General features: G+C 61.6%; 3 protein-coding genes across 3 annotated transcripts; 2 read left to right on the forward strand and 1 right to left on the reverse strand.

The window, feature by feature from the left end:
* Positions 1-25: 25 nt before the first annotated feature.
* On the reverse strand, positions 26-8,375 carry RGS14 (regulator of G protein signaling 14). Its single transcript, XM_071443555.1, is given in 16 exon segments — positions 26-1,558; positions 1,824-1,938; positions 2,149-2,207; positions 2,384-2,465; positions 2,739-2,865; positions 3,361-3,437; positions 3,535-3,738; positions 3,833-3,957; positions 4,035-4,155; positions 4,320-4,469; positions 4,617-4,760; positions 5,270-5,362; positions 5,469-5,623; positions 6,716-6,737; positions 7,973-8,119; positions 8,121-8,375. Coding segments are annotated over 16 exon segments (2,091 nt in total). The 5' UTR covers positions 8,361-8,375; the 3' UTR covers positions 26-1,328.
* Positions 8,376-9,643: 1,268 nt separating this feature from the next.
* LOC139597924 (ADP-ribosylation factor-like protein 3) lies at positions 9,644-12,997 on the forward strand. Its single transcript, XM_071443749.1, is given in 7 exon segments — positions 9,644-9,979; positions 9,981-10,046; positions 10,373-10,516; positions 10,605-10,721; positions 10,830-10,880; positions 11,602-11,787; positions 11,860-12,997. Coding segments are annotated over 7 exon segments (717 nt in total). The 5' UTR covers positions 9,644-9,874; the 3' UTR covers positions 11,908-12,997.
* A 276-nt stretch (positions 12,998-13,273) lies between these two features.
* On the forward strand, positions 13,274-16,974 carry LMAN2 (lectin, mannose binding 2). Its single transcript, XM_071443558.1, has 8 exons — positions 13,274-13,452; positions 13,533-13,651; positions 13,733-13,850; positions 14,099-14,178; positions 15,294-15,455; positions 15,744-15,858; positions 16,229-16,348; positions 16,481-16,974. Exons 1-8 carry the CDS (start codon positions 13,311-13,313, stop codon positions 16,639-16,641), a joined length of 1,017 nt encoding a protein of 338 aa, XP_071299659.1. The 5' UTR covers positions 13,274-13,310; the 3' UTR covers positions 16,642-16,974.
* Positions 16,975-17,007: the final 33 nt, after the last annotated feature.

The following is a 17,007-nucleotide window of genomic DNA, read 5'->3' on the forward strand; positions in this document are numbered from 1 at the left end:
TGATGGCAGAGGAAGGACAGAAAGGTACATCCAGACAATGCTCTTTATTTCCCCTGGTTCCACAGCACAGACAGAACTGAGCAGCATCACAGAGACACAGGGGGGCTCTGACTAAGGCCACAGGGCTACAGCTGGCTGTGGCAGCATAGGGCTGGGTGGCCATGCCCCCATCTCTGGGCAAGCCTGGGGGCCCTGGGTCACCCCTCTGCCTCTGGCCAGGCAGTGGTGGTGCAGTGGTTACCCAAGGCACAGCCAGGAGGGGCTCTGGCAAGGATGGACTGTGGAGGGATCTCCTGGCTGCTGTTGGGGGAACGTCTCCATTGCAGATTCTGTCTGGGACCTCTGGGGACACTGGGCTGCTGGGCAGGGGGACCAGCAGTGCACAGCCAGGACTGGCAGATGGAGGCTCAAGGCTCCTGGCAGGAATGACAGGCTGGGCACACGCTGGCTGAGGTGCTCGCACCCAGGGGTGCTGCATTCTCCTGGCACCAAGCAGAGCTGTCCTGCAGGCTGAGCACCCACACCCCAGTGGGGATGGGGCAGGGGGAGATGGGGATTTGCTCCTGCCTGTTCTTCAGCAGCCACCCACGCAGGATCTCCAGCAGGGAGGAGGAGGAGGAGGAGGAGGAAGGCTTTCTTGGCACCATCTGCTGGCTCTGCCTCTGGCTGCCCGGGGCAGGAACCATGTGCCCTGCTCCAAGCAGTGCTACCGTGGCAGGATCAGGCCACGCTCACGCAATGCAGACGTAACAGCCTGCCCGGGGCACAGCCTGGCAGGGCCACGCTCACCCTCCCCAGGAAGGGTGGACTTGCAAATCAACAACGGGGCAGCCCTGTTCCCACGGGGCCAGGACTGGATCTGGCTCTGAGCTCGGGGCACATGTTCTGCTGACCCTGCCTGCTCACACAGCACTGCAGTTCAGGACTGGAGCCTGCCTTTCCTCCCCACCCAGCCTGTCTATCCTGCACACCCTGCAGTTGGAAAGGAGCTTTCAGTGGGGTTGTGTCAGCCCGACACAGGCAGGATGTGCTGGGCAGGGCAGAGGCACTGGGCAGGGCAGTGCCAGGGGTGTTGCAAAGTGCTTTGCAACGAGGGTTCAGACTATGTACAAGAGTCCCTTGATGTGCACCGGGATGTGGCCCCACAGACGGGCATGGCAGCTGCTCAGCCACGCACAGGACATGACGTGACAGCGTGGGGCAGGACGTGGATGGATCTGCAGTCTGGGCAGTGTCAGTGGTGCAGGGCAGGGGCTGTCGGGCCCCTCTTGAACCCTGGCAGGGCCTGGGGGTGCCACACGCTGGGTGTGGACGTGCAGCAGCACTCATCAGAGCTTGTGGTCCAACGAAGGCTGAGCCAGAGCAGGCTCTTCCTGAGGGCAGCTGCTTCCCTCAGAGCCAGCCTGAGGGGCACTGGGCTGCTGTGACCCCTCACAGGCACTGCTGTCCTGCACGGGGAGCTGGAGGAAGTCGGGCAGGACCAGGTCCTCCTTAGAGAGCAGCCCACGCTGGTCGTTGGCCCGGCAGCTCTGGGCACGGTTCAGCAGCTCCACCAGCCCTGGGGAAATGCAGATCATGCACCTGAGCCAGGCACTGGGGCTTTGTCCCAGCACCTCAGCTGCCCTCTCCACCTGATATGACCCTGAACGCCTCTCAGGCACAGCACTGGCACCTTCTCCCTGCTCCACACCAGACCCCAAGTCCCCACAGTCCATTCCCAGCTTCATGGGACCCTGCAGCCATCCTCAGCACACCAGGGGCTCTGCATCCCTCAGCCTGTGCTTTGCCCCAGCCCCTCAGCATTCAGACATGCCAGGTCTCACCTTCCAGGTCGTACGTGCGGCGGTTGAGGTTCATGGCAGCTGAAGACTGTGGCCTGGAGAAGGAGGAGGGCATCTCCCATCGTGTGTCAGGCTCTGCTCCTGTTGGGCTCCCCTCCTGCAATGAGCAGCCCAGGCCTCAGCCACAGGGCAGGAGGCAGCACTGCCCTGTGTCCCCATCACCCTTCCACAGCCTGGCTTCTGCCTTGGCACCAGTGCCCAGCCCCGTGGCAAATGCTGAGGCCACAGCAGGGCCCGGCTTGCCTGTGGACCATGACAGCAGCTGTGAGGGCATCTCTGACCAGGGCTGGTGGGATTTGATGCTCACCTCACTCCGGAGCAGAGAGGGGGCAGCTGCAGCCTCAGCACTCCCCATCACTCGCACATCTGCAAGGGAAGTGATGCTCAGTGCCCCATTCCATCATCCTGGTGCTGGGCAGGCAGGGACAGGATGGACCTTGTCCCAGGGAGTGGGAGCCATGGCCAGCAGAAAACAGCCTGACCCTCTGAGAGCCCTTCAGGGTGATGTGGCTTAAGGGGACATGGTTTGGAGGACACTTTACCTGCTGGTGTTTCCAAGACAAGTTTCTGAGCAGACACTGTGCTGACCAGCTTCTCCAAGTCCAGCGTGGCTGGCTCACCTTGCTGCAACAGGAACAGCAGCCGGTGTCACACTCACTGTGGCACGGGGAAGGCAGCCAGGCTGAGGACCCGTCTGGCCAAACCCCAGGAAACACCCCCTGGTCCCTCCCAGCACGCAGCAGGAGTCACAGCCCATCCCAAAGCAGTGATTGTCGGAGCTCACAGGCACACAGCGCTGCTCCCCACTACCTGCTGAGAGCCAGCAGCCCCTGGCCTGAGCCCCAAACGCAGGGTTCCCCCAAAGCAGGGGCTGGCCGTGCCCCCAGGCTCCCTCACCCTGCGCAGCAGCGCCTGCTCCACGCTCACGCCGTACTTGCCCAGCACGGGCTGCAGCGCCTCCCGGATGCGCTTGGTTGACTTGGCTGTGATGCGGATGGTCTTGTTGAGGGAGGAGATTTCCAGGCTGCAGAGGGGAACAAGAGGTGGCTGCAGGCAGGAGCAGAGCCAGGGCACTCGGGACCGGGTTTGAGGCACTATGCATGGCCAACAGCATCAGCCCCAAAGCTCCCTGTCACAGACATCTTTTATGAAAAATCCTTTCTTTAGGATTTTTCCTCCTGAGAAGCCTCAGGAACAAAATGTAAACAATGGTTATCTGCTGCTGTGGAATGCAACAAATAGATCTTTGATTAGCCCATGTTAGTTGTTTTTAATTAATAGCTAATCACAGTCAGCTGGCTTGGACAAAGAGTCCAAGCCACAAGCCTTGGTAATCATTCTTTCTTTTTCTATTCTTAGCCAGCCTTCTGATGAAATCTTTTCTTCTATTCTTTTAGTATAGTTTTAATATAATATATATCATAAAATAATAAATCAAGCCTTCTGAAACATGGAGTCAGATTCTCGTCTCTTCCCTCATCCTAAGACCCCTGTGAACACAGTCACATCTTCCACTCACTCAAAGCTTATCCTGTTCTCCAGCTTCACCTCCTGGTCTGCCAGCACAGAGCATTCCTGGTCCAGCACCAATGCTTTCTGCAAGAGACAAACCATCAGGAGAGAGCCAGCACAGTGGTGCCGGCACAGGGATGGTTTGGCTGGCACAAACCCTGCTCCCCCCTGCCGGCCCTACCTGCTCATTGCCCACCAGGAAGACCTTGATGTCGGGGAGGCTGAAGCCGCGTTTCTCACACAGCCCGGCCAGCATGTCCCGGATGGAGTGGCCGGGCCGGACAGAGGCCAGCGAGGCTGTGCCATCAGGCAGGTACACGCAGCAGTACTTCATGGGCTTGCCTGGCAGCTCTGCCTCGCTGCCCCCCAGGCTCTTCTGCTGGCCCTGAGGGAGGGATGAGGTGGGATGAGCCCAGCCGTGGCAGCATGGTGCCGTGGCAGTGGCGTGGTGCCGTGGCAGTGGTGTGGTGCCCACTCACCTCTGTGCAGGGGCTGGTGGCTGTGCTGGCCGAGGACAAGAAGCCCAGGTCCAGGCTGGCTGAGGAGTTGAGTGAGCCCTGGGATTCCCTCCACAGCATGGCGCTCCTGCTGCCTTCTCCCCCCTCTAGGACAGACAGAGGGACAGTGGTGGGGACGTGAACACCCCTGAGGCCCCTCTGTCCTGCTGAGCAGAGCACTCACCTGCCCAGGAGGGCTCCCGCCGCTCTCCCTTCCTGAAGGAGCGCTGCAGGCTGCGGCTGGCACTGCTGCCCGCCGTCTCCACGCCCAGGGGCAGCGACTTGCCCAGCTTCAGCTTCGTCTTCTGGGGTGAATTGAGCAGCATCTCAGCATGGCAACACCTGAGGGTCCCCCTTCCCTTTCCCTGATGCCCTGACTGCTTGTCTGGGCTCAGCCTGGGGTTGAGCAGCAGGGAGGGGACCCAGCACCACGAGGACGTGTCCCCATTGCCCTTTCCCCCTGACTCACCTTGCTGAGGTCAGGAGGGGGGCTGCTGCTGCGGGAGTGGGGCCGCAGGTCAGGCAGGGGCTGGCCCTGGCTCTCTGCCCGCAGGCAGGCCTGGTACAGGGGGGATTTCACAAAACGTGTGTAGCTGTCAAACTTCATCAGGTTGAAGATCTGGAAAGGGAGGATGTGTGTGCTTCAGACCCCTGCACACCTCCAGGCTCCAGGCACTGCCCCATGGCACAGCCCCACGGTGACAGCAGTGATGCTGGGTGACACACGGGGTGGTCCCACAGCCCCATCCTGTGGGTGCTGCCATACCTGGAGCTGCTGGATGCGAAACATGTCTGGGGAGGGGGTGGCCAGCATGTCCTCCCCAATCCAGGCCTGCTTGTCAATGTTCACAGGGCTGACCGAGTGGCTGGAGAGGAACTCATCGTAGATCCGCCGTGCCTCCTGGGCCAGCTGAGGGGACAGGAGGCCAGGCTGGGACCAGCAACCCCCTCCTCTACACCACACCAGGGGAGCCCCCTACTCACCCCACAGAGACACCTGAGCCCTGAAGAACCAACCTGCCCCGGGGTCAGCTCAGTATCTGGACTTCAGGACCAAGCTCTGGGCACAACACAGCAGTGTCTCCACAGAGGTACAACCCGAGGGAGGAACCATCCCCTGCAGCCACCTGGCTCTGTCCCCATGATCCCCTGTCTAGCTCTGCCCTTGGTCTTGTTTGTCTCCCCAGAAACACTCTCCACCCTCTGGCAGGGGAAGCACATCCTGCTCTGTGGGGCAGGCAGTCCCAGCTGTGGTTTTTCAGATGCACATCACATCCATCTCCTTATTCCTTCTGCAAGAGCCCCCAGCCTGCTCAGCCCCCCAGAAAAGGGGTCTGCCAGGACCCCTGGACGTGCAGCTGGACAGCTCTGCCCACATCCCTCCCAGCAGCTGTGAGCAAAGCTGCCCAGAGCTGGTACCTGCTGTGTGTCACTGGCTGGGATCTGCTGGAAGCGCTCACATGCCTGCCAAAAGTAGACATTTTCAGCACTGAACTCCTTCTTGAGGAACTCCTGCAGGGCAGAGAGATCTGCTGGTCTGGTGGCACTGTGCCTGTGGGACAGTTGGTGTCCCAGAGTGGACGGGGGCAGGGGCTGAGCTCTGGGCTGTGACACTCACAGTGAAGTAGGTGACAGCCACACGGTCCTGCAGCAGCGTCTCGAAGGATTCAGCCCAGCTGACCACAGAGCCCTGGCTGGATCCACACGTGGCTGGTGGGCCTGGCAGGCTGTTCACACTGTGGTTGCTGCCACGGGCCCGGGAGGCATTTAACTCTGAGAGAGAAAAAGTGTCACTTCTGGCTGTCTCCCTGTCCCCCAGTGTCACCCCCCAGCAGCAGCAGCCCTCCACGTGCTCCATCGGGATCAGACCTGATGAGTGCTGGGTAGGGAACATGAGGAGCATCACGGTGGCATCCTTGGAGGATTGAGCACCAGGATGACACAGCTGGCACTTCCTGGCATGACAGCTGTCCCTGCCAGTGCTGGCAGTTGTGCCCACCCTGGGTGTCACTGTGACTCCACCCGTGACTCATCTCCTGGGGTAAGACACCCATGGCAAGGCACCCAGCCAGCAGGGAAAGCGGAGTGGAAGGGGACACAGAGGGCACACAGAGTGGAGGGAAGCTTGGAAGATGCCAGAGGTGCCTGAACCCACTTTCTCTATTCCTCTGGCCAAGATGAGGGACAAACCCAGCATGTGGAGGGCACAGAAAATGTCATTTCCAGCTCCCAACTCTGAGGAAACCCCACTTTGGGGAAACCCAGGGTGACCATGTGTTCACAAAGATGGAAGTTCCCAGGGGCAGGCCCAGCTTTGGAACTGGTTTGACTGGTGTGCAGGTGAAGCAGGGGGTCATTTGCAAGAGAAGGTAAGGGTATGGAAACAGTGCTGTCCTGGCAAAGCTGGCAGGAACAGAGGAGGTGTGTCAGGCTGCTCCTTTGCCAGGCCCCCTGTACTTATCCTCCTGCTGGGCTAAACCACAAGTATCTGGAGCACACACAGCTAAATAAACCATCTGAAACATCCAGTGCACAGTCAGACTGACAGACAGACTCCTTCAGACAACCTGGGGCTGGCACCCAGGTTCTCCTTTTCCCAGGAAGCCACTCAGCCCCCAGCACCCCAAAGTGCCAGCTGAGCAGCCAAAAGGGGGGACAGGCACCAGGGGCCATGTGGGAGGGATAGGGGGACATGGCCAGTGCTGGGCAGAGGGCTCAGCCCTGCACCCACCCGTGGCACAGCCTGTGCTGACACAGGACCTTGCTGCCTGCCCGCTCCCTGCCCCTGGCACAGGCTGCCTGTGGGCTTCCCCCTCCCCTGAAGATGATGCTGGGCTCCTGTCCCAGGGCAAAGAGCAGCCTTACCTCCATCTGACACGGCCGGGCCCTGTGGGAGTGGAAACAAGAGAGGTCAGAGGGGCTACGTGGCATCTGCTGGCCTGGTGGAGTGGCAGCAGCACCAGGGCAAGCCCAGCTGAGCCCAGAGCAAGAGGCACTGCCAGCAAACACTGCTCTGGAGTTACCTGCCCTGTGGCAGAGGCAGACACAGGACTTCCAACCCAGGGCAGCAAGGAGAGAGTTACAAAGGGAGTACAGCCTTTCTCCTACCCCTCCATGGCCCGGGGCCAGGCCAGCAACTGGGGAAGGGCAGCTGCTATCAGATGTAACCCTGCCACCCCAAACAAGAAGGGAGGAGAGAAACAGCCTCCACGGCACAGGAAGGGGAGGGGAGGAGGGGAGGGAAGGAAGGAAGGACAACCACAGCCCCAAGCAGGCAAATTGCCTGTTCCCTCCTTCCCTGGAGCCTGGAGCTACCAGAGGGCAGATGCCCAAAAGCAGGGACCAGGTGCTGCCAGCTCAGGGCACTGCAGACTGGGACACCCCAGACAGCAGCCCTGGGGATGGAGTAGCCAAGCAGGGAGATGGGCAGAGCCCCCACAGCCAAAGCCCAGCCACGCACTCGCTGCAGGGTGCTGTGTCTCATCCCCTGCTTGGGGCCACTGAAGGGGTGCCCACATTCCAGTGATGCCCCTGGCCCAGCTGGCCCGTGCCCCCCACACAGCTCCCCACTGTCTCCATCCCAGGCCCACCATGCCAGCCCTGCTCCCCACCCCACATTCCTCTGCCATGTCTCTTACCCCGGTCCCACGTCCCTCTCTCCTGCCAGCTCCTTGCTCCTCCCCATCCATCCCTGCTGCCCGCACCCACACAGCCCTGCCCAGCCCCCCGGACACCAGCGCTGCTGACTGCCATGACCCCATCCGTCACCCCTTGTCCATCACCCAGTGCCACACATCCCCTTACACCGCTGCCAAGCCTCACAAACCCCTGCTGCTCACCGCCCCGGCCCCACACGCGTTACCCACCCCAGACACCGCTGCCTGCCCTAAACCCCTCCACAGCTCCGCCTGCTTGGGATGCCCATCCTGCCCTTCCTGCCCAGAACCCCCCCACCTCCCACCTGCCTCCACACATCGCTCTGTGTGCCCGTTATCCGCTCCTCACCGCCTGCCTGCCCGCCCATCTCCCCGGTACCGAGCTCCCGCCGCGCCGCCGGCCGGGGCAGCCCCGGGGTGGGGACGGGCGCTCCGGGGGATGGGCACCGGCGCCCCGGGCACTCACCATGCGCCCGTTGTGGACCACCAGCAGTTTGCCCTTGCCCTGCATGCCTGGGTCGGCCCGGCCCGGCGCGCTACGGGCGCGGCCCGCGGCCCCGCAGCATCCCCGGCCGGCGGCGCGGCTCTCCGGGCCCGGCCCGGCCCGGCGCTCCCGGCACCGCCACACTACCGCTTTCGGCTCCCACAGGAAGTGTCACCATGGGAACCGAGACCGCAGCGGGGGGAGCGGGGCCGCCCGCCCCGCGCCACCGGCACCGCCCCGGCGGACACCGGCTGCAGCCCCGGGCCAGGAGCCGCCGCGGCGCCGCTGCACCTCCGTCCCTGTCCCGGTCTCCATCTGCGTCCACATCCGTTATCCCATTCCCATCTGCATCCCTGTTTCCCATGCCCATCCCATTAATTCCCCATCTGCATCCACATCCGTGATCCCGTCTCCATCTGCATCCTTGTTTCCATCCCCATCCCCGTCCCTGTCTCCATCCACATCTACATCCGTGACCGCATCCCCATCTGCATCCCTGTTCCCAAACCCGTCCCAGTCTCCATTCCCAGCACGGCTGGGGTCACCAGCCCTTTGTCCCCGCCCTGCAGCCTGGGCAGCCTGAGGGGGCTCCTCCCGGCCATCACATCATCCCAGGGAAGGGGCTGCAGGGGCAGGAGGACATCAGCAGGCCCAGCCTGGTGCCACCAGCCTGGTGCCACTTGCCCTGGTCACAGAGGGTGTGGGGCTGGCCCCAGGGACAGCGTTTGGGGAGGGCTGCCTGTGCTGCGTGTGCCAGCAGAACCTGGCAGGGAGGAGCAGTGGACGTGCAGCTTGGAGTCACCAAACTGATGCCTAAGCAGTTTTGCCCATCTCCTAAGGTCGGGGTTCCATGTTGATCAGCAACCACAAACCAGTGGAGGATATTTTGGGTTATTTGTTAGGAAATCTCAGTAACTAACAGCGCAGGATAAACCGCAGAGCACCATGGCAACCCGCTCAGGGAAATGCTAATAATGGGGATGTAAGGTGGGTGATTAACCCAGCAAAAGCAGAACCCTAACATTAAGTTGGGTGCAGATCTATGCAGAAAAAAATGAAGCCTTCCCACCATGAGCAGGCAGAAAAGCAGAGCACCACAAGCAGCCACAGGGCTGGCAGGGTCTCTGGGTGGGGGGAACAGAGGGTGGCACCTCTGGCTGCCTCTCTGCCCCCTGCCACTGCAGGGAGCAGCAGTGGGATGAGGGGTGATCATGCTGCTCCCCTCTGCTTTGTTGGAGTGTGGCTGTGTTGTTTGGCTTGGCTTTGCCACCAGAGTTATAAATAAAAATGTCTCTCCAAGAGTGCGTGACTCACGGTCCTCACCACAAGGATAACCTCTCTGCTGGGAAACCTGATCTGAGGACGGAACTGCAGCATGCAGGAATCATCAAAGACATTGCTTAATTAATGCACTTAATCCAAACGGAGAACAGATGAGCCCCTCACCCCACCTGGGTTGGGGGTGGGCTGCTGGAGAATGTGTCTGAGCCCCTCTGGGCCCTGTCCTGTGTCATCCCCAAGCTCCAGCTGCTGCCAAGCCAGCCTCAACCTGCTCCAGGGCCTGGTGGTTTCCCTTGGGCAGCACTGGGGAGCTGTGGCACTCGCTGACGTGGCCTCGAGCAAGCTCAGCAATTTCCTCTGCCACCCTGCAAGGGGACAGCTTGGTGTTGCCTCAACGTGAGGTATCCCAGAGTGTGAGGCAGTGCCAGCCCTGTCCTGGGCACAGCATCCTCCCAGGCTGGGACCCCTGCCCCGTGGGGAGGGGGATGCCCTGTGCCCCAGTGCCCCAGCCCGGGGGGACCTGGTTTATCCCGGGGGTAGGCGACGGCGGGGCGACAGCTGGCTGGAGGATTTGCCGAGGGCATTATTTAACGCTGTGGGTAAATGGAGGAACAGCAGCTAATTCCGGAGCCCGTAATCCTCTTCCTCCCCCGGGAACAAGGGGGAGCGTGCCAGTCACGAACCCACCGGCGGGCCCCGGGGACGAGCCCCCGGCAGCTCCCCAGGCAGTGCCGCGGGCCGGAGCCACTCCCGGACCATGGGGGATGTGCAGAAGGTAAGCGGGGTCCGGTGACATCCCACCGGCTCCAGGGGGGAGTGCAGCACCAGCCCTCAGTGGTGGTGCCAGGAGGGCTGGCAGAGCAGGGCTCTGCCTCGGGCACGTCCCCACATCGTGCCCAGGAGCTGGGAGCGGTCCCACACCCGGGGAGGGGGGAATTGGGGCTGGGCAGATCTGCTGTGGGGCCACCACGAGCCTGAACGCCTTGGGAGCTTGATGCTCGCTCAGGCCATAGACACAAGGTACCCAAAGCCAGCAGCTCCCCCCTCCCAAAGAAGGGACCCTGCACCCCACAGGGCTCCCCCAGCACCCCCTGCCCCCAGGGGCTGCTCTCCGTCATCCAGAAGCTGAAGGGATCCCCGGAGCAGGAGCTCCGCATCGTCCTGCTGGGGCTGGACAACGCGGGCAAGACCACGCTGCTGAAGCGCCTGGCGTCCGAGGAGGTCAGCACCATCACCCCCACACAGGTAGGGGCTGCTGGGGGCCACGGGCAGGGCAGAGGGCGCAGGGCACAGCCATCCCCTGGGCGACACTGGGGTTTGTGTCCCCATGCAGGGATTCAACATCAAGAGCGTGCAGTCCCACGGTTTGAAGCTGAATGTTTGGGATATCGGGGGGCAGCGCTCCATCCGCCCCTACTGGAAGAAGTACCTGGGCAGCACAGACCTGCTGGTGAGTGGGGCAGCTCCCCAGGCCTGTGCAGGGTGTGTGGGCCCCACAGAAGGGCTGTGCAGCCGGGCAAGGAGGAGCCCCTGACTGTCCCTTTCGTCCCCATGGCAGATTTACGTCATTGACAGCGCTGACCAGAAGCGTTTTGAGGAGACAGGGCAGGTATGAGTGGGTGAGGGGTGACTGTGGGGTCCTGGGGCTCAGATCTGTGTGGCATCAGCTCTTTGGGGATGAGGGGGAGGCAAAGCTGTTCTGAATTATGGGGCCATGCTGTCCCCAGAACTCTGAGGGAAGGCTCAAGATCTCAGCAGGCAGAGATACCCCACTCCATGGCCAGCAGCTCCCCCTGAGCTGGGATGCTCCAAGGGTGCCCAGCACAGGGGTGACAGTCCCTGGAGAAAGTGACCCCTCATTCCCCAGCCCTCATCCCACCCCCCAGCACCCCGTAAGTGATACGGCCAAACAAAGGTTTATGAACAGCAAATTCAGCTACAAACCCTGGGATTGGAGCTCTGAGAGGGGAAGGTGAGACTCCAAGTGCCAGCCCCGGCTGTTCCGCCACCAGACGGCCATGTGGGTGTGCCAGACAGCTCGGGACTGCCAGGAGCCTCCTGCAGCTGCCCTTTGCCCAGGCCTCTCAGGGCTGGGAGGATTCCAGTCCTCAAGTAGCCCTGCATGTGGCTCCTGGGCTGATGGAGCTCCAGGAGATGAAGCTCCTTCGGGAGCTTCTCTCCCTAGGGATATCAAGATCTCACAGCTTCCTTATCTGCCATGAGCACCAGAGAGGAGGGATGGGACATTTTGAGGGCTGAGGTGTCCAGCCCATGCTGGGCAGCTCCATGGAGGAGGGCAGCAGCCCTGGGAGAAGCTTCTCTCTTGGCAGGAGCTGGCAGAGCTCACGGAGGATGAGTCCCTGACGGGGGTGCCGCTGCTGGTGTTTGCCAACAAGCAGGACCTGGTGACTGCAGCACCCGCAGCTGAAATCGCAGAGGGGCTGAGCCTGCACACCTACCGGGACCGGGAGTGGCAGATCCAGGCCTGCTCAGCCCTGTCTGGGGAAGGGGTGCAGGTAGAGATGGGGGCCTGTGGGCTCTGCAGAGCTGGGCCCAAGGGCCTGTGCTCACAGCCTTCTTCCCTCCAGGATGGGATGAACTGGATTTCCAGTCAGATCATGAACAGGAAGAAGTGAGAGCTGCCAAGTGCCAGACGGGACTGAGCTGCAGGTCCCTACGCCACGGCCAACCCCCCTGGTCCCTCGGCTGCCCCGAGCCTCGGCTGGGCCCTGAGCCTCAGACTGCCATGCTCGGATGATTTTCCCACCCAGTCTTCCACAAATCAATCGGTTTCCCCTCTCCCTCCCTCCTGGGCTTCCACGGGCTCCTCACACCCCATATCCCCTGCAGCCCCCGTGCTGTTGGAGGGAAGCACATGTCCCACCATGCTGAGGGCTTGCACACCTCCAGCATGAGAACCTGCCCAGGACTTGTGCATCCACGCTGCTGTCACACCCCACAGGGGCTGCTGTGACCCCCACACTGCCCCGGGCACCCCGACATGGCACTGGCTGCACCGCCAGGCACCCGAGTGCCGTGTCCCCTGTGCTCCCGCAGGATGGGACCGGTGCTGCCCTGGCAGCTGCTCGGGAAAGCTCCCTTCAGCACCTCTCACTGGCCAGGGGAGTCCCCATGTGCGCACAGGGCTCGGAACAAGCACGAAGACAGGACCAGTCACCACCGGAGGGATCTGCCCGGTGCTGCCCAGGGGTCCCCGTACCCTGTCCCTGTTGGTACCACACGCGTTGTGTCCCAGCCGCGGCTGCTGTCGCCGGGCCGGAGGTGCCCATGCGGAGGACCGGGAGGTTCAGCTCCCCGGCCCCCGCGGCTGCCGTGGCGGAGGGACGGGGGCTGCCCTGCGACCCTCAATAAAGCGGCTGTGACCTCCTCCATGCTGCCTCGGCCTGTCCTTCCTGCTGACCCGCGGGGCCGTTCCCGAGCCCATTGTTCCCGTTCCCGTTCCCGTTCCCCGTGGCCATCCCGGGGCCGTTCCCGAGCCCATCCCAGGGCTGTTCCCGAGCCCATTGTTCCCGTTCCCCCTGCCCATCCCGGAGCTGTTCCTGAGCCCATTGTTCCTGAGGCTGTTCCCAAGCCCATTGTTCCCGTTCCCATTCCCCGTGCCCATCCCGGGGCCGTTCCCGATCCCATTGTCCCCGTTCCCGGGGCCGTTCCCGATCCCATTGTTCCTGATCCCATTGTCCCCGTTCCCGGGACCCGTCGGGGAGGGTCACGTGTTCCGCGGCACGAGTCGCGCACGTGAGGCAGCCCGGGGAAGGCGGGCGGACTACACCTCCCGGCACGCCCCGCGCCGGAGCGCACGCGTAACGCGCGCCGTGAGGCCGTTCTGCCTCCTGTTCCCGCCTCCCGCCGCACTACGGGAGATGCGCGCCCCGCTGGCCCCGCCCTTCTCCCCTGCTATAGGCGGACAGTGATGCCGCTCACGCCTGGGGGCGGGACCACAGTGACTGCGGGTTTCTAATTGGCTACTGCGGTTACGAGGCGGGGCTGAGGGCAGGGCGCCGGAAGGCGGAAGCGGAGCATGGCGGCGGGTGCGGGCGGGCTGGTGGCGGCGGCCGCGCTGCTGTTGGCCCTGGCCGGGCCGCGCCCGGTGCCCGCCGAACTCACGGATGGCAACAGCGAGCACCTGAAGCGGGAGCACTCGCTGATGAAGCCGTACCAGGGTGAGCGCGGGCCCGGGGGGACGCTCGGGGCGCCCCCCGAGCAGCCCGGGCTGATCCGCGCTCTGTCGGCTCCTTTGCAGGCGCGGGCTCCGCCGCGATGCCGCTGTGGGACTTCACGGGCAGCACCATGGTCACCAGCCAGTACGTGCGCCTGACGCCCGACGAGCGCAGTCGGGAGGGCTCCATCTGGAACCGCGTGGTGAGAGCCGGGGGCAGGACGGGCGGGGGTCGGCACGGGCCTGGCGCCTCACGCTCTGACGGGGCACGGTGTCTCCCACAGCCCTGCTTCCTCAAGGACTGGGAGCTCCACGTCCACTTCAAGATCCACGGAGCCGGCAAGAAGAACCTGCACGGGGACGGGCTGGCGCTGTGGTACACGCAGGAACGGCTGACACCAGGTCGGTGCCGCGGGCGGCTGGCCCGCAGCACACGGGGCCCGTCCCGGGAGGCAGCTGGCCAGGGACGGCTCGGAGCTCCCCGCTCTGGTTTCGCTAGGCTGGGCTGACGTGTCCCGTGTGTTCTGCCTGGCCAGCAGTGCCATCAGCCACCTGCTTGGCAGCGAACAGCTGGTACAGCTCAGAACTCTGAGCACAGATTCTCACTTCCTTCTGTCTCTTCCTCTCTCCACTCCTCTGCCCTGTTCCAGGTCCTGTCTTTGGCAGCAAGGACAACTTCCATGGGCTGGCTATTTTCCTTGATACCTATCCCAATGATGAGGCCACAGAGGTGAGTGCTCCAGGCAGCTTGTGCAGTGCCCAGCAGGCTGTTCCCTTCCTGCTCTGAGTGCTTCTCACCTGATCCCAGGAAAAGTCTCTCCCTAGTTGGGCATGGTCTGCTATTCCTGTCCTGGGAGTTGGAAAAGAGAAGAGTTTGTGTGCATTAATGGAGATAAGAAGCTCCTTGCTCTTTCTTGTGCTGCTCTTGGCTACACAGATGTTTCCAAGGCATCTTCTCTGCACAGGAGAGCAGGCACAGAGCTGGTGTAAACCCAGCACCACCTGCCAATATTCATCCTGAGTATTATTCCCTGACCTCTGTGCTTTGGATACTCATCCCATGATGTTTCTTCCCTTATTTTCTCTTTGCAACCTCTCTGTATCTGAAAGAAACTCCTGGGCTGCCTTTTTATTCCAGAATTCCCCATGGCCATGGGACAGATCAGTCCTGTGAGGGCTGGGGATCCTTTTCTTGTGTCCTGCTCTGTGTTTGTGGATGTCATTATGGCACAGTCAGAAAACAAAACTGTGCTTTGGGGTCTGTACCATCAAAACCATGATACTTCAAAAAGCACCTGGAAATGACCCATCTCCCTGTTGTCTTGATGCTCATGGGAGCTGAATTCCTGCCTCCAGTTGTCCTCTCCTGGTGTAGATAATCCACTGATCACAAAGCCTTGTGTGTGGTTTTGCTGCTTCTGTAGATTTCTGTCCATTCTGGGTCTTGTACTCTGTTCTTATGCTTTTTGTGTTAAAGGAATGACTGGGTGTGGCACTCAGGGCTAGCTGACAAGGTGGGGATTGGACTGAATGCTCTCAGAGGTCTTTTCCAACCTAAATGATTCTGGGATTTTTACCCAGCCACTCTGCAAGTGTGGGACACTCTGGTTGCCCTGGCCACGGAGTGCAGGGTGGGTTCATTCACACAATCACAGGATGGGGGTCTTGAAATGGGAGCTCAGGGAGGGAGGCTCTGCTTTAGGCAGCTCAGGCTTGGTTCAGAAGCAGCTTTAGGTGGAGCAGCAGCCGTGCACATCCCGTGCCTGACCAGGGCCATGCTCCCACCCTGTGGGCTCTGGCTGTGCCCCAGAGCTCCCTCAGCGTGTCCCCTGTCTGTCCCCACAGCGTGTGTTCCCCTACATCTCAGCCATGGTCAACAACGGCTCCCTGAGCTACGACCACAGCAAGGACGGGCGCTGGACGGAGCTGGCCGGCTGCTCGGCCGACCTGCGCAACCAGAACCACGACACCTTCCTGGCCGTGCGCTACTCCCGCGGCCGCCTCACGGTGAGACCACGGGCGGCTGCTGCTCAGGGGCAGGGCTGGCTCCCCCAGGGGCTGGAGGTGCTGTTCCAGGCTCAGCCACCTCCAGCTCCAGAGAGGTGCAGCCAGGCAGGAGAGTGGCGAGCCAGAAGTGGTTGCCTGGAGAGGGTGTGGAGTGTCCCTCGCTGGAGATGTTGATGAATCATCTGGACACAGTCTCTGTGATTTGGGATGGCCCTGCTTGAGCAGGGAGGTTGGAGCCTGTCCCATGGTTCTGAACGTTCCTGGTGTGACCCTCTCCTGGTTTTGCAGGTGATGACTGACGTGGAAGACAAGAATGAATGGAAGAACTGCATCGACATCGCAGGGGTGCAGCTGCCAACCGGGTACTTCTTTGGTGCTTCTGCTGGCACTGGAGATCTCTCTGGTGAGAGGGGCTTTGCTCAGGGGAACACGTGGTGGTTGGAGCCTGGATTAGGTGACCCTGTCTTGGCAGGGGAGTTGGATCTCAACCCTAAAAACTCTGATTGTAACACTGGATGCGCTGGATAGTTTCCATTGCTTCCTTTCTCTGGATTGTTTACTGGGCACTTGAAACCCTTTTGGGACCCATGACTGGGGAAAGGAGGCACCTGAGAGCTAAGGAACCTCTTTGGATTGCAGTTTGATACCTGGGGATGAGGGTGGCTTGAGAGGGAAGGAGACTGGACCTGGCAGAGGACGGTCTGAGGGGTGCTCTGAGTGTGTGGACATTTCAGAGCTTCTGATGGTGTTTGCTGCTCACGGTTGTTCCCCAGACAATCACGACATCATCTCAATGAAGCTGTTCCAGCTCATGGTGGAGCACCCTGTAGAAGATGAGACTGTTGACTGGACCAAGATCGAGCCGAGGGTCAGCCTCCTTAAATCCCCCAAAGGTGAGCCTGTGGGCTTTGGAAACCTTCCGTGGGGGATTGGGAGGTCTGGGAGGCATTGGAGGCGTGACACCTGGCAGAACTCCCCAGGAGCCGAGGTTCTGTTGGTGTCTGTAGCTGTTCTTTCCCTTGCAGACAACGTGGATGACCCGACGGGGAATTTCCGGAGCGGGCCGCTGACGGGCTGGAAGGTGTTCCTGCTCCTGCTCTGTGCCCTGCTGGGCATCATTGTCTGCGCCGTGGTGGGAGCCGTGGTCTTCCAGAAACGCCAGGAGCGGAACAAGCGTTTCTACTAGTGGAGCACCTGTGCCCAAACCCATCTTTTTTTATGGGGAGCTGTAAAAAAACTGTGGTTTCTAAATGCTGTTTCTGAGAAATACCAGAAGTATTTTCTTACCTGTCTGTTTGGCTGTAACCCCTGCCCGGCCCTTGGCCTCCTGCGGGTTGGACTGAGGGGGATGATGCCCGCTGGCTCCCCAGAGCTCTGCTGTGGGAGCCTGGAGGTTGCTCCCTGGTTTTCCAGAGCTCCCCTCACCTTGCTGGGACTTGCTGTGCTGCCTGGGGCAGGTGTGAACATGAGGGGCTGAGGGGAGGGGGTGCGAGTGGGGCATTAAAGGACTGACACCACCCGTGGCTCTGGCTCTGTGTGATGGGGAGAGAAG

The sequence above is a fragment of the Agelaius tricolor genome, unplaced genomic scaffold (assembly GCF_023055355.1).
Source record: "Agelaius tricolor isolate 1412-34295 unplaced genomic scaffold, bAgeTri1.0.p SCAF_18, whole genome shotgun sequence".
Classification (NCBI taxonomy): domain Eukaryota; kingdom Metazoa; phylum Chordata; class Aves; order Passeriformes; family Icteridae; genus Agelaius; species Agelaius tricolor.